Source organism: Bos indicus, chromosome 18 (genome assembly GCF_029378745.1).
Source record: "Bos indicus isolate NIAB-ARS_2022 breed Sahiwal x Tharparkar chromosome 18, NIAB-ARS_B.indTharparkar_mat_pri_1.0, whole genome shotgun sequence".
NCBI classification, from domain to species: Eukaryota; Metazoa; Chordata; class Mammalia; order Artiodactyla; family Bovidae; genus Bos; species Bos indicus.
Window position 1 is genome coordinate 59,394,135 of NC_091777.1, and position 25,932 is coordinate 59,420,066.

Here is a 25,932-nt window from a genome sequence, read left to right on the forward strand (position 1 = left end):
GGTTTATTAGCTCCGCGGTCCCCATCCTCCTCCTCTCAGCCCCTGGCCACGCCGACTCCCCTCCTCCCGGAGAGGCCGCGCCAGCTCCCCGTTCCTGGGATTCTGGAGAGCCCGTCTCGCTGCTGACACCCCTTCCCTCCCAGTTCCTCTAACCTCAAGCTTCCTCAGGCGGGTCCTTTCGCCCCGCAGGCCTTGCCTTCATAGTGACGTTGCCTTGATCCGTGTCGGGGGAGGTGACCTACTCCAGCCACGTGACACCCGAGGTTCTCCGTCCCAAATTCCACCCGTTGCAGTTTGGCTCTTGCGGGTGGGGGGCTTCTTATTCAGTCGCCATCCCTTACATTAGGAGGCCAGGAGGGGTCAGAAGCAGCAGAGACAGCGACTCCTAGAGAAATAGATATTTGAGAAAAGCATGAGGGAGAAGCGATGGCAGCGAAGAGGATTGTGAGGAACTTGCGAAGAAACAATAGCGTGAAAAAGAATCGGCCATGAAGGTAGCGGTTAGGGGAAAAGTTTAGAGAAAAGCAGGGTTTCCTGAGAGTTAAAGGTGAGCAAGAAAGGGAGGTGGTGGTGTTCATTCCGAGTCTTTACGACCCCTTTATTTCCCAGAGTTTGCTCAAATTCTTGATCGTTGACTTGGTGATGGTATCTAACCATCTCATCTTCTGCCGCCCCCTTCTATAGCCTTCAAGGGAGAGGGGCTGTAAATCAGGGGTCCCAAAGAGGGCAACAGTGGAGGGGCAGTTCACACACAGAGCCCGCAAAGGGGATACAAGAGTTGGGACCTTGGCTTACAGAGTAATATCCTGCTAGAAGAGAAAGGGGACTCCTAGTTATTGGAGGAGCTGAGAAAGGAAACGGAGAGGAAGCATAGCCACTTGGGGGTGCCAGAGAGGGGAGGAAGGGAAGGCAGATATGGAGGAAGAAAGGCTGAAATACGGAGATTGAGGATCACCAGGGAGGTTGGAAAGAAAGCATCTTGACGGGGAACAGATGGCAAAGAGAGGCAGGATGGTAGGTAGGGAAGAAGTAGAGGAGGACAAGCACAGCAGGAGAGCCGAGGGGAAGAGGAAGGGAGACGGAGAAAGAAGTAGGGAAACAGATAAACCAAATGAAGTGGAAACAACTAGTGTGCAGGTGGGGGAGGGGACTAGATCCAGACCAGTGCTGAATCGATTTGATCAGGATTATTAAGTCGTGATACATTGATTTTTGGCTTTAAAACCTACTAAGTTTAAAACATTCTTTTTTAAATTATACAGATGAAAATGAGAATTGCAAAACTTCTGTCTGTAAGGCTTGTGCATTTTGTAATTATCTGTATTAAAAGATAACATCCATGTGCAGAGGCTATAGAGGTGGGGGCTGCGGCAGTGACTTGATTCTCTCAGAGGTGAGTCACCCCCTTCCCTTTTCCTGGTGCAGAGCAGAGGTTATGGAGAGGAGAAGTGGGGCAAGAACTGACTCTCTTACTACATGATGCCTTTTCCAGGTACATTAAAAATATTCTTTGTGATGGTTTTAACTTTTTGCTTTCTCTTTTCTTTATATTTCATTTTTTGTATCTTGGGATAAACACTGAACACCTACCTTCTTGTAAACAATTATTCCCTTGTGAAATAAGATTTGGTGGATTCCTGTAATTAATTCATGTCTTTCTTTTCTAAATATTCTGTATTCTTAATTTTTTACTTTGCACCAGAATTCTTAAGTGAAAAAAAGTTTTTAATTAGCTGATTCACTTTAGGTTTGTTTTACATTTATTAGAGACCCATTTGCTGTTTCTTATTATATCTTGAAAACATATTTTGGTAACTAATAAATAGTTATAGACCATTGTGATGAATACTTTGTATGAATGTCAGTGATCTTTTATATTAAGAGTCAGGACCTTATTTAAGCAGTTAGTCTAATACTTCATTTTCCTCTCTTTTATGTGATTTGATAACTAGTGAGCTATGAACTGATCTAATGATGCTTCCTCAGGACCAGAAGCTGAGCAACACTGACCCCTGAAATGATTGGCCAGATTGGGTGTGTGACTGTGTGTGTGGCAGTTCTTCTTGTAGGGAGAGCCCATTTGTTATGAGAACTTAAAATGGGTCCCAGTCTTCCAAAATGAAAAATGACAATAATAGGATGGAGGTGGGAGCATAGGCTCAGAGAGAGAGAATCATGAGCCGTCTTCTGTGAATAAAGGTCGATGTGAAGGGAGGCCTCCCACCTCCACTGGCTTCCCTGTGACCTCAGGGCAGCATCCTGACTCCTCAGGTGGCTCCACAGCCATTTGTCATCCTCAGGTTGCTGCCAGAGTCTCCAGCCTCATCCTGGGAGCCGACCCCCATTCTCTTGGTCAGTCTGTCCTGGTCACATTCACTTTAGTCCGTGTTCATAAGCACCAAAACCTTCTCTGTCTTGGATCTTAGTTGCTACATCTACCTTTGATCATTATATCACTGTTGCTCTTGCTCTTTTTGTTCCTTCAGCTCTAGGCCAGAGAGGTCTCCCCATCTCCTTCTGATATTCTTTGTCATGTTAACCAGGTTTATCGCCTCTATATTAATCACCCTCATCAGAAATGCCCTTTAATTATTTGGAGTCTTTTCTCCTTTCCTTCAATTGAAAGATGCCCCTCCTCCTCCCAGGATGCTTGCAGCATCTCACTTTAGGGATGAGGACTGGGAATGTGGGTTGGGCTGAACAATCCTCAGGGGAGACAGAGCATACAGGGTCAGTGATGATGGTTCTTGTATCTGTTCTGGACATTTCAAGTCTAATTGATCCTTACCCTATGTGGACACTTCATTACTCAAAACCAAAAAGATGTGAGGAATCCTGAAAAGCCCAAAAGATCTAGTGTCTTGAGGTGTCCCCATGTTTTAGTCTGCTGTGTCACTGCTCACTGCAGCCCCCAGGTCTTCTAAGCTTTGTCCATCCAGGAACCAGTTGCCATCTTGGACAGCAGCTTTGCCTTCCAGCAGATCAGCTGCTCAGCGGCATATGCTAAGTTTACTCTGATTAGACTGGTCAGTATCTTAAGGGAGTATGTAGGAGACAATACCTCCCTATCCCCAAACCACCCTCCCCTCTTTAATGAGCTGGGATATCTTCCAGTTAGTATGAGCAGGGAGAACAGGAGCCAGTGAGATTGGGGCCTGTCTCTCCTTCTGACTTCTTTACTGAATTCAGTCCAACCATCCCTCAACTACTTAACATCCCCATTGCTGACAGGTTTTCGCAAGATGACCAGCTTCTTGGTCTCCATTCTGAGTGTCCAGTGTCCTTGGATTTGCAGCTAGGGTGCATTTCTTTTGCAATGCCCACGCCTAGAGGTCTCTGCTCTTGTTCAGCTGTGCACGGAGAAGAGGTAGAAAAATGGGAGAAAGTGAGGGGGAGCTTGTCAGGGTTTCTAGGAGGGTTGTGGGAGCAGGAGTGTGCCTTTTAATGAACCCGATGAATCGTGTGTGTGTGTGTAAGAGACGGAGAGACAAGCATAGTTGTGAGATCACGGGGTGTATGGACCTATTGACACAGCCGGTCTCAGTTCTGGCTGGAGGCCCTGGACGTGGGCTCATGGCTAATTGTGAGCTGCGTGGAATGGGAGGCGTGCCAGTGTCTTAGCTCAGTTTTCTGGGGACACAGATGCTGTGACTGAGGTTTGCATGACTGGGTTTAATTGGGAATCTCGTGATCACACCTGTGGAGGAAGGAAGGCTGTGGGATTGGGAAGAATGTTACCCTGCAGTGTGTTAGAAGCAAGGCCTGAGCTGAGCCCACAGGGAGGTGTGGGTGCAGGAGGATGGGGACAGTGGTCTCAGAGAAGGGGGATGTGATCCAGGAGGTGCCCCACAGCACCCCCTCCACACAGTGGATTTTTTGTGGTCTTTAGGGAAGGCGAGAATTAAGTATGCAACCCATAGAATAACTGTCAATAAAACCCCAGAGATCACTTCGTGGGTTACCTTTGGTATTTTCTGTTATTTTGAGTTGCTTATGAAGACAGTTTCAGATGCATTTGTAAGGTTAAAAAAAACAGAGCTTGGAGTGTTTCTGTGGAAGATATTGAAGTCACATTGAAATATGTGCATTAGCCTACACATCTGTCTTTTATTATTAGAGTTTGGAGATAACAGTTTGGGGACTGGCTGGGGTCACTGACTAAAATGAAGATGCCTTGAATCTGGTCGGTGTTTGGCTGTCTTGAGTATTATTCCATCATAAGTGCAGGAGTTGTTAAGACTTTGAACTTTCTGGGGTTTGCATAGCAAGATGGGTCGATTATTACTAGGTGTCTGGGGAGTGTGTTGGAACAGATGGAGGTTTTAAAGTTTCTTTCGGCCTTGAAGGCAGAAGGATTCTGTCAGGGTGGGGCCTTCAAATCGCCTGATGTCGGGAAGGAGTGTTCCTAGAATCCAGAGACCTCAACTCTATAGCAGCTTATACTACAAAGGCTTGTTCTGGACGTTCAGTGCGGAGGTTCCCCAATGATTAAAAACAGAACATACATAGGATCTCACATTCTCACTCCTGATTCTATTTCCAAAGGAAGAAAAATCAAAATTTTTAAAAATGGTTATGTATTTGGCTTTGCCTGCGTCCTGCAGAGTCTGGTTTCGGTGCACGGACTCTCTAGTTGTGGTGCTCGGGCTTAGTTGCTCCACCGCATGTGGGATCTCAGTACCCCCACCAGCGTTTAAACCCACATCCCCTGTGTAGCTTGGCAGGTTCTTAACCACTGGACCACCGGGGAAGTCCTGTGCAAAACCAGTGTTATGAAGGAGTTACCTTCACTCTCATAACCAATACTGCATGATTTACAACAGCCATTTGTTAGAGAAATAACCTGAATGTCTGTTGTAGTCAAACTGGATAATGAAAACATGTTGTGTGTATGACACAGTCTGTGTCCTGGGGCCCTTTACTGCACTGCACTGCACCTGGACGAACCCTTTGACAACAGACCACAACGAAAGTGTAACAAAACGAAGAAACCATAACCACACTCCTGTGGGGTCAGCAATTCTGAACAATAAGGAGGAAAAGGGCCAAAACCAACTGTTATCTGAGTCTCCAGAAGCAAAAGAGGTCACTGCCTGTTACCCCTGCCCACAGCACTACCAGGGGATCTGGGGGTCAGATCACCCCAGCTTCTGACCTTAACCACCAATGCACACCTACCTGCACCCTCACTTAAGGGACCAGCTTGCCCCCCTTTTTGGGAGGAGCAAGGACACCCACTTCTTGTTCTCACTTCCCCTTACTGTAGCAGGAGTCCCATTAGCCTTCCCTGAATTTCTCCTCTGATGTCTTAACTATTTCTATTGATTAAAGAGCCCAAGCATCCAGGTCGGTAACCTGTAAGTGTAAGTAAGTGTAACTTAGTCATTCAGTCGTGTCTGACTCTTGCAGCCCCATGGAGTGGAGCCTGCGAGGCTCCTCTCCATGGGATTCTCCAGGCAGGGATACCGGAGTGAGCTGCCATTCTCTTCTCCAGGGCGTGTTCCCAACCGAGGGGTCGAACCCAGATCTCCAGCATTGCCAGCGGATTCTTTACCATCTGAGCTACCAGAGAAGTCCTGGTTGGTAGCATACACTCAGAGAAATACAAACACGTATATAATGACATGCACCCACAAAAATGGCAATTTTTGTCACTTGGGACCACTTGGATGAATGTAGAGAATATTATGCTAAGTGAATTAAGGCAGATAGAAAAAGACTGATTGTATGTGCTCACTTATATGTGGAATGTAAAAATCTGAAACCACTAGTAGCAGACAGTGGGATGGTGGTTATCTGGGGCTGGGAGGTGGAGAAGATGGGGAGATGTTGGTCAAAAGGTAGAGACTTTGAGTTGTAAAATGAGTGCATCCTGGGGCGGTGTGTGCAGCACGCTGACTGTAGTTAATCCTGTTCTGTTACTGCATGCTGGGAATTTGTCAGGAGAGTGTGTCATCAGTGTTGTCACCACACACAGAACATGGGAATTTGGAGGTGATGGATGTGTTGGTTCATGGATTGTGATAAATATTTCACAGTGTGGACGTGTGTCACATGGTCACATCGTGCATGGTATGTGTACACATCCCTTCTTGTTAGTCCATTCAGTGTCAGTCAGGCTGGAAAAGAAGAAAGTGGGAGGTAGGCTGGACTTGACCCCTTGAGTGGTGTTCAAACCAGGCTTCACATGAGATCATGAGCCATTTTGCCCAGGCATGTTTTGTACCCCTCCCCCAGTAGACACATTCTTCAGGTTCTCGTGTGGGGCCTCGCCCCAGGAATGTGCACAGGCTGCAGATGATTCTGATCTGGACCCTGCATTGAGCACCAGGGCTCTTAGTCTCCACTTCTGAGACTGAGATCAAGCCCTGGGAGAGGGAAGGGCACTCTGCTCTGAGTAGGGCTGGACCAGGGCCTGCTGTGTGACCTGAAGGGCATCGTGGGGTCAGCGGAGGTGCCCCCTGCTGCTGTGTACATGAGGCCTCACCGGGAGGGGAGTGTGATCTGAGGGAAAGTATGGAAAAGTCCCGTGTTGGACTCTGTACGGGAGTTGAGTGTCATGAGTCCCTCCTGAGACAGTGGGCACAGAGGACTGTCTGTTCCATGTGGTGAGGGCATCCCTGTATGTGTGGTTGGAGCTCAGGAAGGGGGTCTGTTGACCCCAAGCATTAAACAGCATGTTTTCCACTTTTCATAATAGACCTCTAAAGACTCGTGTTACGTGAGGAAGAAGCCCAGAAGAGGAGGAAAGTGAAACAAAACGTGTCAGGAATGGCTCTTTCTCAGGTAAGGTCATATTCTCAGTGGATTCTCAGTCTGTCCTTCCTGAAATACCCGTCTTTGGACTCTCTAATCGTGTCTGACTCTGGAGTATCCTGTTTCACTCCTGTACATGCACAATCGCCTGGGGCCTTCCTTCACGGCCTGTCGTCTCCACTTAGGTCCCATCTCCCCATGACCTGGTGACCTGGCCTTTGTAAGGAGTCTCCCCTGGGCACCGTCCTGGGCAGAGCTTCTCACCCACAGGTCGGAGATGGGGTCTCAGTGCTGTTGGACAGCAGGGATTGCTTAGGGCCCATCTGGATGTGCTATCTGCTTTCTGTCAACCTGGATAAAGAAGCTGCACATAGACATGAGGTATTAACATGCACAGTACATGCCAAAATTTGGAAAAGAGACCAATGAATCAGTCCTGACTTTTTATAGTACATTTAAAACTAAATGAGGACTCCTTGAAAATCTTAAGTGTTTGGGAGTGAAATGGAAAGTTCAGAAAGAAATGTCAGTGCTAGGCAGTGTTTCATTACAGCATCTAATTTAAACTATGAAACATAGTTTGCTAATTATTTATTCTTCCTTTTTGGCCACATGATGCATCTCGCAAGGTCTTAGTTCCCTGAGGAGGCATTGAACCTGAAACCCTGTGGTGGAAGTGCAAGATCTTAAACCCTGGACTGACAGGGAATTCCCCCAACTTTCCTAATCTTGATGGAATATTTGGTCATGGAATGAAAAGATAAACTTTGGATTCTGTTAGTAACTACATATCTAATATTAGTCGGGAAGCAACAGTTAGAACTGGACATGGAACAACAGACTGGTTCCAAATAGGAAAAGGAGTACGTCAAGGCTGTATATTGTTACCCTGCTCGTTTGACTTATATGCAGAGTACATCATGAGAAATGCTGGGCTGGAAGAAGCACAAGCTGAAATCAAGATTGCCGGGAGAAATATCAATAACCTCAGATATGCAGATGACACCACCCTTATGGCAGAAAGTGAAGAAGAACTAAAGAGCCTCTTGATTAAAGTGAAAAAGGAAACTGAAAAAGTTCGCTTAAAGCTCAACATTCAGAAAACTAAGATCATGGCATCCGGTCCCATCACTTCATGAAAAATAGATGGGGAAACAGTGGCTGACTTTATTTTTCTGGGCTCCAAAATCACTGCAGATGGTGATTGCAGCCATGAAATTAAAAGATGCTTACTCCTTAGAAGGAAAGTTAGGACCAACCTAGACACCATATTAAAAAGCAGAGACATTACTTTGCCAACAAAGGTCCGTCTAGGCAAGGCTATGGTTTTTCCAGTGGTCATGTATGGATGTGAGAGTTGGACTATAAAGAAAGCTGAGTGCCAAAGAATTGATGGTTTTGAACTGTGGTGTTGGAGAAGACTCTTGAGAGTCCCTTGGACTGCAAGGAGATCCAACCAGTCCATCCTAAAGGAAATCAGTCCTGAGTGTTCATTGGAAGGACTGATGTTGAAGCTGAAACTCCAATACTTTGACCACCTGATGCGAAGAGCTGACTCATTTGAAAAGACCCTGATGCTGGGAAAGATTGAGGGCAGGAGGAGAAGGGGACAACAGGGGATGAGATGGTTGTATGGCATCACCCACTCAATGGACATGGGTTTGGGTGGACTCCGGGAGTTGATGATTGACAGGGAGGCCTGGCATGCTGCGGTTCATGGGGTCGCAAAGAGTTAGACACGACTAAGCGACTGAAGTGAACCTAACATTAAGAATAAGATCATATTACTATATTTAAATTTATTTTTCTGCTATACTGGCTCTTCATTGCTTCAGTGGCTTTTATCTAGTTCTGGCGAATGGTGGCCACTCTCTAGTTGCAATGTGTGGACTTCTCATTGTGGTGGCGTCTCTCATCTTGCAGCACATGCTCTAGAGCCCACTGGCTTCAGTAGTTTCACCTGCTGGGCTCTAGAGCTCTGGCTCAGAAATTGAGGCTCATGGGCTTAGTTGCCCCTTGGCATGTGGGATCTTACTGGACCAGGGATCAAACCTGTGTCTCTTGGATTGGCCAGTGAATTCTTTACCGCTGAGCCACCAGGGAAGCCCTCATATTATTTGTAAATACAGGTATTTTTATACTGAATAGAATAAATCTTCTGTATATTATTTTCTGCTTGTATTTTCATTTTTTTGAGGTACTATAAGATAATGTTGAGGAGTTCCCTGGTAGTACAGTGGATACGAATGTACCTGCCAATGTACGGTGCATGGGTCCCATCCTAGGTCCAGGAAGATGCCTCAGAGCAACTACGCCCATGTACCACAACTACTGAGCATGAGCTCTGGAGCCTGGCAGCCATAACTAATGAAACCCACATACTCAGGAGCCTGTGCTCCAAAACAAGAGAAGCCACTGCAATGAGAAGCCCATACACTGCAGCAGCAAATACAGAAAGCCTGCTTACAGCAACAAAGACCCAGAAAAACCAAAATAAATAACTTTAAAATACATAAAATGAAGACAAATTACTGAAGTACAAATTGATGCATTTTTAATGTGCCAAAGATGCTGAAATACACATGAATAAAAGAAAATAGGAGTATCATCCCAGAATGTGTCCAAAGGCATCTCATTGGTGTAGGAAATGGCCACCCACTCTAGTACTCTTGCCTGAAAGTCCCATGAACAGAGGAGCATGGTGGGCTACCATGAGGTCACAAAGATCTGACACAACTAAGTGACTAAGGAGCAGCAACCTCCTTACACAGCAGAGTGAGCTCTGAAAAACAAATCTAAACCTCTGATTTACCTCTTGCAGATTCTTCAGTGACTTCCAGTTACTTTTGGAATAAAGTCCTAAATCCAAAGACCTTGTAGAAAGCAGCCTCTACCTGGCATCACCCCTCTTTGTTCCCTGTGTCCCAGTCAGACTGGCTGGCTTTCTGTTCACTAAATATCTTCGTGCCTCAGAGCTGGCACTCAGGCCGTTCTCGCTGCTTGCAACTCTTCTATTTCCCACCTTGCCAATGCTAAGTGTTTCCTCCTCACGGAGACCTTGTCTGATTTATCGATGTATGTCAAGACTTTCCAATAAATCTTATCTTAGCACCAGGCCTGTTTCAGAGCACATGTTGCAATAGTAATGTTAAAATTATGGATGTAACTGGGTGGCTGGCTGCTAGACCGTAAGCTCCATCATGTTCACTGCTGTATTCCCAGTTTGGGGCCCACGTTGACACTCAGTGTATTTGGATTGAAAGAAAAAATAAAGACAGGTCTTCCTTGTTTCAACCAGTTGTGTGTTTACATTTGCATGTGAGTGCATGAATCTATAATTCCATGGATTTATTACAGAACATCATCTCATAAACATGTTTTATGCTTTGCAGCAGTTGAAATTGTATCTTAAGTGTTTTCCATTTCCTTAAGTTTTTTTCTACTTCATCACATGAATGATAGAAATAGTAACATTATTGACATTGTGTGGTTGGTTCGAAGAGGGGGTGACCGTATACAGTGACCATTTATCCTATAGTCGTGTTCAACTCTTTGTGACCCAATGGGCCATAGCCCTTCACGCTCCTCTGTCCCTGGAATTCTCCAGGCAAGAATACAGGAGTGGGTTGCCATGCCCTTCTCCAGGGGGATCTTCCCCATGCGGATATCAACACTATGTCATCTGCATTGCAGGCAGATTCTTTACTGCTGAACCTCCACATAAGACCAGATACATATGTATTATACTATATATTATAGTGTTCCCTGTGCATTCAGAGGGAGGTAGATAGCAAATTAATTTGTGAAAATTTTCTATCTATCGTGTCCATCATTTCTTGGCTGACAAAAGATCTGGGGTTCTACACTTCCATTGCACATCAACTTTCTTGAAGTTATTTCAGGTATTCTCAGAGAACTCTTTGTGGATACACTTTCCTGCTCTGTTACTTAACTCGTTGATTCCTTAGGTTCAGTTGTCAGTCCCAACCACCTGACCTCAGATGCTGTTGCCTCATTTCTTAACTGTTTGATCTGAGCAATTTCTTAGAATGTTGACAGAGTTTTCTCCCCAGTCAGATGGACATAGATCTTTCTCTAACGTGCTGTTATGTTGATTCCAAGTTCATCTGTGTAAAGTCTTTAGAGTAATGCTTAGTGTGTCAGAAGTATTGAACACCTGTCATCAGTGTGATGATGTCATCATCACCACAATGTGTGTTCTTTTAACACTGCTGTGGACTTTGTTGTCTGAAGACACCAGTCTTTGCTGTAAGTCATCTACATAGTGAATGTCACTTAGTTTGTAGAGTGTAACACTTCTGCGTAGACAACTCACTGATTGAATTTATTTGTATATTCTTCATGTATTCTCCACAGAAGTGACAAATTCATGTTGATTGGAAGATGTCATAGTCTTATGAAACAACAGGAAATTAGAGACCGACAGTTTGTTCCAAATAGCTTTTAATGGATCTGTCAGAATGTTACATTACCTGAATTGATCCTTACCTCTCTAACCTCTTCTCATTTCGTGTGAAAATAAGAATCCTCCTCAGTGCCTGTTAGTGAAATGTGCTTTCATTTCAGACACAGTTGACTGTCGAGGATGTGGACATCAAATTCACTCCAGAGGAGTGGGAATGCCTGGACCCTGCTCAGAGGGCCTTGTACCAGGATGTGATGGTGGAGACCTACAGGAACCTGCTGTCTGTGGGTGAGGATCACTTCCCTGTGAAGTTGGAATCTGGTTTGGGGTATCTCTGCATTTTCCCTCTGTGTTTCTTGGCAGCCCCTGTTTTGCTTGACTGAGTTTACAGCCTTGTTGATTCAGAGATAAAAAAGCTTCATGATTGGCATCAGGACTATAAGCTTGTCCTTTCTTCAGGTGCTCTGCCCAGTGTGTGATACACAAGTTTCTCTATAGCTTGAGTATTTTTAAAGCTGATTTCCAACTTTAAAATATCGAATTCCCTGTTTTCTACCCCTGTGTTCTTGGTTCAGTAGTTCTTGGAAAGGATCTATACATGCATGTCTGTGTGCTCAGTTGCTACAGTCGTGCCTGACTCTTTGCAACCCAGTGGACCATAGCCCTCCAGGCTCCTCTATCCATGGGATTCTCCCGGCCAGAGTACTAGAGTGGGTTCCCATGCCCTCGTCCAGGGGGATCTTCCCCATGCAGGGGTCGAACCCGCATCTCCTGTGTGGCAGGTGGATACTTTACCTTTGTAAAGATATCTGGGAAGCCCAGGTATCTGCATATTATACTGTGTATTATACAGTTTCCTGTGCATTCAGTAGGATGCAGATAGTAAATTGTGAATATTTTTCTGTCCGTCTATAATTTAAATCACTTCTTGGCTGACAGAAGAGGTGGGATTCTACACTTGGCAAAGCAGGACGCACAAGGTCTAGGTCCTCTCTAAAGCAGGCCTCTGAGCTTGCTTCTAACCTGGCTGGACAGTGCCATGACTGTAAGTGCCCTGACTGCCTGCTGTGAGTGCAAGGCTTACAGCATCAGGGATAAGATAAGGGACAAATCTTGAGATTGTCGAGCCCTTGGAGGTGCCCTGGCCTACTCATCCCCAGGCTTAGCAACATTATAGGTTTTGTAAGACAAACAAATAGCATCAACATAAAAGCAGAAGTGCTGTTTGCTCACAGATTGCTGATGATAACAGTTAGCGTCCTGGGAATATAAACGGAAACCCCAAACTGCAATCTTTTAGTCTCACCCATGACCCTAACATGCTGCCTGGGACCTTTTCCCCACTGTGTCTCCAGATGGGCTGTGTCCCAGGACTTCCCAGCACTGTTTGAGTCTGGATATTGGTCAGAACCCAATTTGGTGATGTATCTTCTGCTGTTTCTACTTATCTTTTCTTTTAATGTTAGCATATTGAAAGTCAGCTTGATAATTCTATAAGTATTTATATTATTTATTTCTACAGAACGAGTGGCTTATTTTGTTAACAAATCTTTGAACCTGAGATGAAAGTGACAACTTTTGGCAAAACTTTAATTGGCCCTGTGAGCAGTATTTGTGAGACAAAATGCCACTCTGTAAGAAGAAAGCAGTTAAGGTTGATGAAGTTTTTATTTCCTAATGGGATGATTCACCTTTCTACTAGTTAGCTAATACATGGGACGTCTTCACTGGATGGTGTGAGAATTGGAACCTTAAATTAAAGAGGGCTGTACCCTTAGAAGTTACTGAATATTTGTGACTCTTGCCAGTTGAGAAAGGATAAGAATGCCATGCCGGATGAAAGGCTGGATCCTCCTGTCTCCTATCATGAGGTACATAAAATGAAAGTGAAAGTCACTCAGTCATGTCGGACTCTTTGCGACCCCATGGACTATAGAGTCCATGGAATTCTCCAGGCCAGAATACTGGAGTGGGTAACCTTTGCTTTCTTCAGAGGATCGTCCCAACCCAGGGATTGAACCCAGGTCTTCCACATTGCATGGGGATTCTTTACCAGCTGTGCCACCAGGGAAGTACATGAGGTACATAAAGCAAGCTTAAAATTGTCTGGAGAGAAGTTATAACTGGAAACAGAATTATGTGATTAGTGACGATGATTGTGGATATTACAATATCAAATTATGTATTAGCTGATCAGCTCCTTACTTTATAAGTTGGCTCTCTCTTGAGCTGGCCCACATCTCTAACAGTGTTCCCTACTGCCTTTTCTGTCTCTGTTATCTTTGTTCTGTTCTGGCCTTTCACCCCTCCCACCCCTCTGTCTCTCTCTCCATCAACTAGTCCCCTTCTAACTTCCCCTGTCTCTGAGTGGGGAGGGGGTGCCCAGTTTCCCCCAATCCTGCCCCAACTCTACCAAGTTTCTTTACCCCTTCAGATTCTTCTGATCAAGCGAAGACCCACATCTCTCCAGATGGACAGTCTATTATTTTTATCATCCATCTGCCCCAGTTCAGTTCAGTTCAGTCACTCAGTCGTGTCCGACTCTTTGCGACCCCATGAATCGCAGCACGCCAGGCCTCCCAGTCTATCACCAACCCCCGGAGTTCACTCAGACTCACGTCCATCGAGTCAGTGATGCCATCCAGCCATCTCATCATCCTCTGTCGTCCCCTTCTCCTCCTGCCCCCAATCCCTCCCAGCATCAGAGTCTTTTCCAATGAGTCAATTCTTCGCATGAGGTGGCCAAAGTACTGGAGTTTCAGCTTTAGCATCATTCCTTCCAAAGAAATCCCAGGGCTGATCTCCTTCAGAATGGACTGGTTGGATCTCCTTGCAGTCCAAGGGACTCTCAAGAGTCTTCTCCAACACCACAGTTCAAAAGCATCTGCCCCGGTTAATCACAGTCAATTTGAGCACTGTTTGCTCTGTATTTTAGATATAAAACAGTGACTATTGAAAGGGAAGATAAGTTTTTTGACACAGGGATTGCTGTGATATTCTTTAGACTCTGGAGAAAACTGGTTAAAATGATTTTTCCTTTATTTTTTTGAAAGTACAAAACCATTTCTTTTTGCATATGGAATAGAAACAGCTAGCTTCTTAAAAGCCCTACCTACAGAAAATTTTGTAGTTAACCTTTACCAGGTATCCCAGATGACTCTAGTGGTAAAGAAGCTGCCTCCCAGTGTGGGAGACACAGGAGATGTGGCTTCAGTCGCTGGCTTGGCACGATCCCCTGGGAGAGGGAATGATACCAACTCCAGAAGAGTCAGAGAGACATTTTAAATCTGTCTGATTTATGCATGTCTCAGTGTGTGTCTTTGATTATGGATAATATTGCTGAGGTTTATTTGTAAATAAGCTCTTACTTAATTGGCTTAAAAAGAAAGGAAGCACTTGGGCTTTGCTGGTGTCTCAATGGTAAAGAATCTGCCTGCCAGTGCAGAAGACGGGTTTGATCCCTGGTCCAGGGAGACTCCGCATGCCGCAGAGCAGCTAAGCCCATGCACCACCATGACTGAAGCCCACGTGCTCTAGAGCTCATGGTCCACAAGAGAAGTAGCTACAATGAGAAGCTCATTCACCACAACTAGAGGGTAGTCCCCACTTGACACAAGAGAAAGCCAGAGCAGTGATGATGACCCAGTGAAGCCAATAATAATAAATTAATTAAAAGAAAAATTAAGTGTGTACAAATCAATTACAAGAGATATTAACCTAAATGAATTTCAGGTTCACGTGACCTGGGAAATATTCAATGTTAAAAATCTAGTATTAATGTTTGCTTATCTAATTAAGACATGTCTTGAATCATGCACGTTGTGTAATACTTCTATTGTATTGCACTCAGAGATTTAGGACTATTGATGAATATGTTTGGTGCTACCCTGAGATGCTGTCTATAAGACAGCAAATGTTTTTAGAAGTTATCACTGGTATTTATGCTCACCAATCTAGAAAATGCTAATAGAAAGCTCAGTTCATGGTTGCTTAAGGAAAGTAAGATGTGTGTTTTCAGTAAAGATGTGAGAAATGAAATTGAGTTTGGATGCTCATAGCAATGAGTGGAAGCGAGTGGAAGCTGGAAGCAAGGCCTTTGTTTCCCAGACCAAGAGTCTTGACCATTGGACCACAGCAGCCAACAGATAGGGCTAAGGTCCCTGGTCTTGCCTGCCTAGTCAAGAAAGAATTCAGATGAAGAGGCACAAGGTAAAGAGTAAAGGAAAATGTTTATTGAAAGGAAAAGTACATGCAGAAAGGCACATGGGCTAGCTCAGAGAGAGAGCCCACCTTTGGGAAGTGTCAGTTCTTTTTAAAGGTACAGTTTTCCAGGTCTTTGTCTCCCCTCGGGCCAGTCACCTTCCTTTGTCTCCGCTGGTTAATTTGTCTCAGGCCCCTCCACTGGGGTGTGAATGCACACCCTAACCAAGCTGTATCTCGAAGTGAAGCCTTCTGGGAGAAGCAAGACTCCTTATGTCCTGAATTATCCTCTGATATGATCTCAAGCAACCTTTCTGCACATGTGTAGTGTCTCCGTTAATAGACAGGTTTTTTTTCCTTTCTTTGTCCTTGGCATGATTATTCCCTTGAAGTAAGAGACAAAGACTGGCTATTTACCATGTATTTGTTAGCTATAGATTCCTCAACTGGAGCCCAGCTATCTCTTATCTCAGGGAATGCAGAGAGAAGGGTGACTGATTGTAGATATCCAATCTGGAGCCCATCTGTCTCCTATGTGAAAATTACATTTTATTAGGGAAAAAAAATTCTGACTTACAGGTGGCTGTTTACAAATGAAAAACGTGATTTAAAAAGAAAAAGGAGAGAGGCTTATGGAAAGTGGATGCCAAGAAAAGAGGTCCCAAAGGGTAGGTCTTTCTATGATCTGTAGCAGTGTGTCATTTGACTCCTGTCAATGTTGTTGCTTGACTTTGGGGAGCATGTGATGAGGTGTTTCAAAGGGATCTAATTCCTCTCTGTCCCCCTTCTGTGCTGGATTCCGTGGGATGTCTACTTTTTGGTCCATGTCGAGCAATGGTAACACCTCCAGAGCTGTAATACCTGGAGCCAGTCTGGTTCTTTTCCTATTTGCTGCACTTGGGAGACCTCATTGGAAGAAGGGAAGAGAATGGCCAATCTTTGATTGCATTTGGTGTCTCAGATCCTACACAGAGCTGCCTTCAACCTGTCTTCCTCTTCAGAACCCTCAGCTGTTCCTGTTGTTACTGCTTTTACCACAATCTTCACGGGTGTGTGTAACAGGAATGTGGTTTGGATCTTCTGTGATTGTAACTCAGGAAGCCTGTAAGGACAGTGGACTCTGAGATCTTCTCTTGTATCCCGTCTTGCATATATGAATCAGGCTCCAGGTTCCTTCCGTCCATGCTCATACTGTACAGAATGACCCGTGCTCATCCACTGAACCACATTTTCAGGACACGACTTGATATGTGGGGGGGGGTGGTACTTGGGAAATCATTTATAGGTGAGATGACTGAATAAGGCTGTTAGTTACGCAGATCAGTTCTTGTGACTCACTTGACCTTATGTTTTTAAAGTCCTGAAGTTTGTTGTAACCTTTTGTAATCTGTTCTGCCCAAGTGGGCCCTGGTGGTTAAGAGCATGTATGAATCTGTAGGTCTGGGTTTCAGTCCTGCTTTGCTCATTACTTTCATGTGCCATGGAGTTGTGTACATGAACCCTGTGAATCCACCTTTGAAAAATTGAGGTAATTAGTGCTCTTAGGTGTCATAGAATTTTGACTGTTTTACCAAAAGGGCAGAAGTTACTTTTTTTTAAATTTTACTGAGCCATGTGGCAGAAACAGTATCAGACTGTATTTTTGGGGGCTTCAAAATCATTGCAGATGGTAATTGCAGCCAAGAAATTAAAAGACGCTTACTCCTTGGAAGGAACGTTATGACCAACCTAGATAGCATATTCAAAAGCAGAGACATTACTTTGCCAACAAGGGTCTGTGTAGTCAGGGCTATGGTTTTTCTTGTGGTCATGTGTGGATGTGAAATTTGGACTGTGAAGAAAGCTGAGCACCGAAGAATTGTTGTTTTTGAACTGTGGTGTTGGAGAAAACTCTTGAGAGTCCCTTGGACTGCAAGGAGATCCAACCAGTCTGTTCTAAAGGAGATCAGTCCTGGGTGTTCTTTGGAAGGAATGATGCTAAAGCTGAAACTCCAATACTTTGGCCACCTCATGCAAAGAGTTGACTCATTGGAAAAGACTGTGATGCTGGGAGGGATTGGGGGCAGGAGGAGAAGGGGATGACAGAGGATGAGATGGCTGGATTGCATCACCGACTCGATGAACATGAGTTTGGGTGAACTCCGGGATTTGGTGATGGACAGGGAGGCCTGTTGTGCTGCAATTCATGGGGTTGCAAAGAGTCGGACATGACTGAGCGACTGAACTGAATGAACTAAACTGTGGCAGGCGGGATCTTATGTCTCCATTAGGTATGGAATCTGTACCCCCTACAGTGTAAGCGTGTAATGCTATCCACTGGACCATCAGGAAATTTGCCTCAAATGTTACTTTTGCTTAAAATATGTATTTACTTCCTGTCTCTTTCTTATTGTGACATGTCTCTGTCTACATTACATCTTGTTTATTGTTAGTTTACATTTCGTTCTGAAGAGTGTCTCTGACTGTATTTAATAAGTTTTCAAATAATATTGCTTCTTTATCGCAGATTCTTTACCTCTCAGCTATAAGAAACAGCCCAAAGCTTGTTCCTTTATATGTATCTTGCAGCTGATGAACCGAGAAGTGAAGGATACTGTATAGATAGGCAATTGCTGTAGTGAATGGCTGTTATTTAAGTAGAGAATGTTTCATTTATTAATTCTTTGTCATTTAAAGATGACGGTCTTTATGTTTTACACAGTATAACGGACATGAACTGCTTCTCATAAAATGCTTGAATGTCTATCTACTGATAGATTTATAAGAGGTATTTATAAATGTGTTTTTGTTTTTGTTTTTTTAATTATTTTAGGGAATTCCCTGACAGTCCAGTGGATAGGATTCAGCACTTTCACTGCAGTGATCCTGGGTTTAATCTGTGGTCAGGGAACTAAGATCTCATAAGCCCTGTGATGGGGGTGGAGAGGGGACTGTTTCAACAAATTGTTTATTTTCACTATGCAGTATTTGTTGAACAGTTGTCAACTGCCATTTATGTTTTTCAGTTTTTGTTAGAATGCTTCCTTTGGATTATTTACCATTACAGTGTATTGCCTTGTTGATCCTTGCTTGCTCAGTTGCTTAGTCCTGTCTGACTCTTTGTGAGTAGCCCACCAATCTCCCCAATCCATGGAATTTTTAATATTTTTTTATCCTCAATTATGAGACAGAAGTGTGTTTAGTACCAAGTAGAATGAGCTTTGAGATCATGGTGGGAAAGATCTTTTTCTTTGAGACGTGACATGGGTTTGCATAAAATGAATGTTTTCTGATTGTGTCTTTGAAACTTGGCTACCCTAAAATTAATTTGTCTATGTAATCACTCTTTTTTTTTTTGTTTAAGAGTTCTGTTCCTTTAGTGTTCCTTATATTTTTAGTTCATCATTGGGAAGATTCATAGTACTGTTCAGGATGGGTATGACTTTTGGTATAATATCATGTGTTCAACATGAAAGAATTTATTTATGAATTGTTATTAATCGGATACCTGTGGTTCTTTATATCTTGTAGATGTGTCTCGTATCCATATGACCATGAAATTACAAGCAAAAGGAAACAATGGAAAAGGAGAAATTTTTCAAAGAGTAATGTTTGGAAGAGCCAAAACCCATGAAATTAAAGATTATTTCCTGAGGAATATACAGGAAACTGTGCGTGGTTTTGAGAATCTGTGGACAGATGATGAAAGAAGAGACAATGGAATATTTATATCCTATATCAAAAATCTCACTGATGGAAGAGATCATCAGAGTAGAAATGATGCAGGAGATAAGCCTGTTGAAAGGCTCGGATCAAGCTTTCATGATGAATTGCAGATGCTTCAGTCTGAAGGGACAATTTTTGAATGTAGTCCAGTTGTGACGAATATCAACAGTAGCCCCTTAGGTTTGCCAACTCAGAGAACTCGTAGAGTCCGCAGAGGCATTTGTCATAAACGTGAGAGTGCTGTTATGCATCCCTCAAAACAGGCCCCAGACCAGGAAGGACACAAGAAAAAATCTTACAAAAGTAATGAGTGTGGCATAACCATTCTTCAGGACTCAGAACTCACTAGACATCAAAAAATCCATACAGGAAGAAAACCATATAAAGCTGACATATATGGGAAGGCCTTTAATGAAAATAAGAGCCTTGCAGTTCATCGGACAAATCATACTGGAGAGAAACCATATAAATGTGATGTATGTAGCCACAGCTTTAAACGGAACTCAGCCCTTCAAATTCATCTGAGAGTTCATACTGGAGAGAGACCATATAAATGTGATGTATGTGGCCACAGCTTTAAACGGAACACAGCCCTTCAAATTCATCTGAGAGTTCATACTGGAGAGAGACCATATAAATGTGATGTATGTGGCCACACCTTTAAACGGAATGCAGCCCTTCAAATTCATCTGAGAGTTCATACTGGAGAGAGACCATATAAATGTGATGTATGTGGTCACAGCTTTAAGCACCAGACACACCTTCAAAATCATGGGAGAACTCATACTGGAGAGAAACCGTATAAATGTGATATATGTGGCCGTGGCTATCCTCGAAAGGCACAACTTGGAATTCATCAGAGAGTTCATACTGGAGAGAAGCCATATAAGTGTGATGTGTGTGGAAAGGCCTTTACTCGAAAAGAAAGCCATGCACTTCATCAGATCCTTCATACTGGAGAGAAACCATATAAATGTGATCTCTGTGGACAGGCCTTTACTCGCAAAGAAAGCCACACACTTCATCAGATCCTTCATACTGGAGAGAAACCATATAAATGTGATGTATGTGGCCGTGGCTATACTCGAAGCAGACAACTTGCAATTCATCAGAGAGTTCATACTGGGGAGAAACCATATAAATGTGATGTGTGTGGCCATGGCTATCCTCAACAGTCACAACTTGTAATTCATCAGATAGTTCATACTGGAGAGAATCCTTATAAATGTGATATATGTGGCTGTGGCTTTACTGGAAAGAGACGACTTAGAATTCATCGGAGAATTCATCCTGAAGTGAAATCTTACAAATGTAACAGCTGTGGAAAACTTTTTTTTGCACTGTCATCTTTAAATAAACATCAGGAAGTTCAAACAGAGAAAGCATCCAAATGTAATTTGTGTGGCAAAATGTTCACTTCCAGATGTTACCTTGCTGTTCATCAGAGAAGTCATACTGGAGAGAAACCGTATAAATGTGATGTGTGTGGAAAGGCCTTCACTTGGAAACAAAGCCATGCACTTCATCAGATTCTTCATTCTGGAGAGAAACCCTATAAATGTGATGTATGTGGCTGTGGCTATACTCGAAAATCACACCTTGAAATTCATTGCAGAGTTCATACTGGAGAGAAGCCGTATAAGTGTGATGTATGTGGAAAGGCCTTTACTCGCAAAGACAGCTGTACACTTCATCAAATCATTCATACTGGAGAGAAACCATATAAATGTGATATATGTGGACGTGGTTATACTCCAAAGTCGCAGCTTGGAATTCATCGGAGAATTCATATGAGAATTCATACAGGAGAGAATTCTTATAAGTGTGCTGTATGTGGCCGTGGTTTTACTGAAAAGAGACAACTTGGATCTCATTGGAGAATTCATACTGAAGAGAAACCTTTTAAATGTAACAGCTGTGACAAACGTTTCCTTGCATGGTCGTCCTTAAATACACATCAAGCAGTTCATACAGATGAGAAAGCACATAAATGTACTTTCTGTGGCAAAGTCTTCAGTTCCAGGTGTTATCTTGCAGTTCATCAGAGAATTCATACTGGAGAGAAACCATATAAATGTGATGTATGCGGCCGTGGCTATACTCGAAGCAGACAACTTGCAATTCATCAGAGGGTTCATACTGGAGAGAAACACTATAAATGTAATGTATGTGGCAAGGCCTTTAGAGTAAATGGAAGCCTTACATCACATCGGAAAATTCATTCTGGAGAGAAACTCCCGGGAGCCAGCACAGGAGTCCCCACCCATGACAAGGTCATGTGGGAGAGTTCTGGTGGGCAAGGCGAGCCAGAACTCGAGGAGTGCCCCTCTGGGCCTGCCTGAGTGTCTACCCCAAAACCAGAGTCTGTCTGTTTTACTGCTTCATGACTTTCACCAACTCCTCTGACATTAACGGGGGGCTATCCCCGACCACCTTTTCTCTGAAGGAAATCAACTTAGAGCTCTAGCTAATTAGCCTCCTGGGCATAATAAAGAGTGTTTCAATCCAAACCCCTCAGATGGCTCTCTAACTTGCCTGACAGGTTTACCTGGACTCCTACAGCTACGCATACGATTGTTTGCAGTCTCCCAACTGCGAGAGGCACGGGAAGTCTAAGATACTCAAATAGTATAGAGCCTCTTGGAGAGTTAGAAATTGTTAAAATAAAACTAGTAGATTTCATTGTTGAGCCAATACTTGCTGCCAAGTTTCCACATCCCCTGTATTGTATTCTTGGAAGTGTATTAATATAGTTGGTATATAGAAAAAATAAGTAGTGGCCTTGGTGTTAACAACTTTAGACCCTTAAGGTAATAAATTCTTTCCTTTGTTGTAAGCCCACTGCACCTTTGCCCTATAGGAATGCAACTTTATCTAACACCTTCGGAGGTTGGCACCAAACTTTAAAATAATTGCTCTTAGAGAAAATAAGTCTTATGGTTGACAAACCTTTATCAGAGTCATAAAATGTTAACAGGCCTTCTGGCCAGAAGATGATGTAAATCACCTAAACCATTTGTATACAATAAATTTGCAGAAAAGAAAGCCTGGTCTCAATAAGGATCAAAGACTGCTGACTTTGCATGATTTCACACCCCCTATTATCTTCTATGCACAACTTAAGGTATATAAGCTCCCTTTGAAAATAAAGCTACGGGCCTTGTTCAAAGCTTGGTCTCCCTGTGTCTTTCTTTCTCTTTCCTTTTCCTTTTCAGGCTAATCCCCTGGAGTGCAGGGGCTCTCTGCGTTCACTTTCCTGCCTGGGCTTCTAAGACCCACTTGAGAAGGTGCCTAAGGTGGGGTATCTTCAGCGATTCGAGAGGGCACCTGCAGTCTACGTGAACAGAGCAAGTCCTGTGCTGGGGCTTTATTGGCTTTCTGTGTAAACCAAGGAATATCAGCCTCTTTTCTCTCCTCTATTTTCTTAACTGCAAAATTCTTTCCTTATCTCTTTCTCTATTTCTATCCTTTTCGCCAACGCTGTAATCCTGAGGGAATCACTGGATCCAACCAGGGCTGGACCCTGGTAAGAAACCATATAAATGTGATGTATGTGGCCAGGGCTTTAGGGTAAATGGAAGCCTTAGAACTCATTGGACCCAGCTGGCAGGAGCCGGGTTTGGAGAGTCCCGGGCACTCAGAGAATCCGGGTAGCCCCGGCTGGAGCCATGTCCCGGAACCTGCGCACTGCTCTCATTTTCGGCAGCTTCATCTCCCTGATCGGCGCTGCCTTTTACCCCATCTACTTCCGGCCCTTAATGCGGCTGGAGGAGTACAAGAAGGAACAAGCCATAAATCGAGCTGGTATTGTTCAAGAAGACGTGCGGCCACCAGGGTTGAAAGTGTGGTCGGATCCATTTGGCCGGAAATGAGAAGACTAACACCACCTCTAATTATGAAAGTAGACAAGAGACTTCATGCTTTCAGTTCTGCAGCAAGTTCAATAAGTCACCTGGCTAGAGAACGCTGGCTGGAGCAGAAAATTCTAGAAGGCCATAAAAAGTCCTATGCATGAGGAGTATGTCCCTTCTTAAAAGGACCCTGGAACAAATCATACTATTAGGAGGGTTTTCATGATTTGGTTTCCTTTCTAAAAATGAAGCTGTCTCATTCAGCTGGACTTGAAGGCTATCTACATATTATTCAGTCTCTACCTCTTAGCTAGCCAAGCTGTGATATGAATACAAGCAACTAGTAGCCTGGGGAAGATTCTAGACTGTTTTGCCATCCTCCAAATAGGAAATTTCAGGGGGGAACTACCATATTGAGCAGCCTCATAGGGCTCTTTGAAAATGTTAAAGTTGATAAAACTCTTTGAGGACAAGGTACATTGTACTCTTTAAGAATAAATAGTTCAACTCAACTATCTCATTAGGAAGGTTGCTGCATGTTGAGATATAAACAAATTTGAAGCAAACTAAATGGGTCTGCATGCCTATTAGAAATCATTGTTGAATTGACTGAAATGAAAATATATATATTGAAATGATTTCTCTTACTTCAAAAAAAAAAAGAACTCATTGGAAAATTCACACTGGAGAGAAACCATATAAATGCGACATATGTGGCAAGGCCTTTAGTGTAAATGGGAGACTTGTATCTCATCGGAATATTCGTACTGGAGAGAAACCATATAAATGTGATCTATGTGGCAAGGCCTTTAGTGTAAATGGAGGCCTTCCATCTCATCGTAAAATTCATACTGAAGAGAAATCATACAAATGTGATGTATGTGGCAAGGCTTTTACAGTAAACGGAAGGCTTACATTTCACCAGAAAATTCATACTGGTTAGAAAGCATAAATATGTAATGCATGTGGCATGGTCTTTAGTTTCAAATCAGCCCTTGCAGTTCATCAAATCATTCATACTGCAGAGAAACCTTACAAATTAACAATTGTGACAAAGGTTTTAGTGCACAGTCATCAACTCTCCATCAAGCAGTTCATACAGGAGAGAAAGCATAGAAATGTATCTATGGGTAAAGTCTTCAATTCCAGCTGTTACTTTGCAGTTCATTGGTGAACTCATTCAAGAGAAACCCTTTTAAGTTAGATGGATGTGGCAAGGCCTTTAGTCAAACTGCAAACCTTGCAGTTCATTGGAGAATTCATACTGGAGAGTAAGCACATGAATGCGTTGTATGTGGCAAGGCCTTTAGTCATATTGGTAAGCTTGCAGTTTATCCAGAATTCATACTGGAGAAAAACCATATAAATGTGTTGTGTGTAGGTGATGCTTTACTTGAAGTGCACAACATGGAATTCATCAGAGAATTAATATTGGAGAGAAAACATAAATATGATCTCAGTGTCGAGGCTTGTAATCTAAACACAAACTTTGCGGTTCATTGGAGAATTCATATTAGAGAGAAACTTTACAATTGAAACAATGGTGACAAGCATTTTAGTGTACAGTCAGCCTTAACTCACCATCAGGTAGTTCATACAGGAGAGAGAGCATAGAAATGTGATGTATGTGGCCAGTGTTTTACTTGAAATGACCATCACAGGAAGCATCAGATAATTCATAGTGGAGAAAACTGTTACAAATGGAACAATTATGAGAAGCATTTTCATGCAAATATAATGAGTGTGGCAAAGCCTTTAATCTGAGTTCAGATCTTATAATTCATCAGAGAATTCATACTGTATAGAAAGCGTACAGATGAAATGAATGTGGCAAAGCTTCTAGTTCATGTTCAGCCTTAACTGACCATTCGGCAGTTCATACAGGAGAGAAGCCACATAAATGAATCGCCACAAGGAATGACTTTGCAGACCATCTGAGAATCAGTAATGAAGTGAAAACTTAGAAATGTAGTGAATGCAGTAAAATATATGAAGTTTTTGGCCTTCAGAAAAGTCAGGAGGAAAACTGTGGTAGATATGACAAAGCCTTGATTCTGTATTCAGACCTAACTAATCCTCAGGTAATTCTGAATTGAAATCTTACCCACATAATGCATGTGGTAAGGCTTTTGGAACGTGTTCAATTTTTTACAAAACATCAGAAAATGCCGACTGGCAATAATCTGTACATTCAGAGCACAGTCAATCCCTCCAGTAGAGAAAATCATATTATGTGTGCAGCCAGGATTTCAATAAAGGGCTTATCATTCCCATCATCAGAGAATTCATAATGCAAAGAAACCTTCCAAATACGTGTGTGGCAAATCCTTCAGGTGGCATTCAGGTCTAAAAAGACATCAGGTGACCCACACTTGAGAGAACTTAGAAATGTAATCAGTGTGGCCAGGCTTTTTGTTTACACCTTAGGCTTCTTGAGAATATTCACACTAGATAAAAACTGTATCAATGTAATAAGTGTGTCGGGTTTTTAGGCAACAATCCAAATTCAGGCTTCAGTAAAGAAGTCATTTTGGAGAGAAAGCTTACAAGTGACATGAGTATGTAAAACCTTTACTCAGGGTCACATCTCACCAACCATCAGATCATCCATACTACAGAGAAGCTTACTAGTGCAGAATATGTAGCAAGGCTTTTAGGTACTCCCTTTATCTCTGCTGCTGCTGCTAAGTCGCTTCAGTCGTGTCCGACTCTGTGCGACCCCATAGATGGCAGCCCATCAGGCTCCCCGGTCCCTGGGATTCTCCAGGCAAGAGCACGGGAGTAGGTTGCCATTTCCCCTCCAATGCATGAAAGTGAAAAGTGAAAGTGAAGTCGCTCAGTCGTGCCCGACTCTTAGCGCCCCCATGGACTGCAGCCTACCAGGCTCCTCCATCCATGGAATTTTCCAGGCAAGAGTACTGGAGTGGGGTGCCACTGCCTTCTCCGCCCTGTATCTCAGTTCAGCAAATACTTTATACTTAGAAATGCAACTGT

At 43.3% G+C, this 25,932-nt stretch overlaps 3 protein-coding genes across 8 annotated transcripts in view; all 3 read left to right on the forward strand.

Moving 5' to 3' along the window:
- LOC109571812 (zinc finger protein 665-like) overlaps window positions 1–22,256 on the forward strand; it is a 50,624-nt gene extending 28,368 nt beyond the window's left edge. For 4 of the 6 annotated variants that reach the window (XM_070771584.1, XM_070771583.1, XM_019978332.2 and 1 more), the window contains 3 exons: window positions 6,701–6,786; window positions 11,344–11,470; window positions 18,893–22,256. In XM_070771584.1, the coding sequence (XP_070627685.1) occupies window positions 6,772–6,786; window positions 11,344–11,470; window positions 18,893–21,429 (2,679 nt within the window). In that variant the 5' untranslated portion in view covers window positions 6,701–6,771 and the 3' untranslated portion in view covers window positions 21,430–22,256. Of the gene's footprint in view, window positions 1–3; window positions 5,580–6,700; window positions 6,787–11,343; window positions 11,471–18,892 lie in introns of those variants that run through there. The other 2 variants (XM_070771585.1, XM_070771581.1) reach the window with 2 other exon arrangements.
- LOC109571940 (zinc finger protein 665-like) overlaps window positions 1–25,932 on the forward strand; it is a 348,725-nt gene that overhangs the window by 218,651 nt on the left and 104,142 nt on the right. The window lies entirely within an intron of this gene.
- Window positions 22,670–23,611, forward strand: LOC109571957 (small integral membrane protein 20-like). The gene has a single exon (XM_019978477.2). The coding sequence runs from the start codon at window positions 22,756–22,758 to the stop codon at window positions 22,957–22,959; it is 204 nt and encodes a 67-aa protein (XP_019834036.1). The 5' UTR covers window positions 22,670–22,755; the 3' UTR covers window positions 22,960–23,611.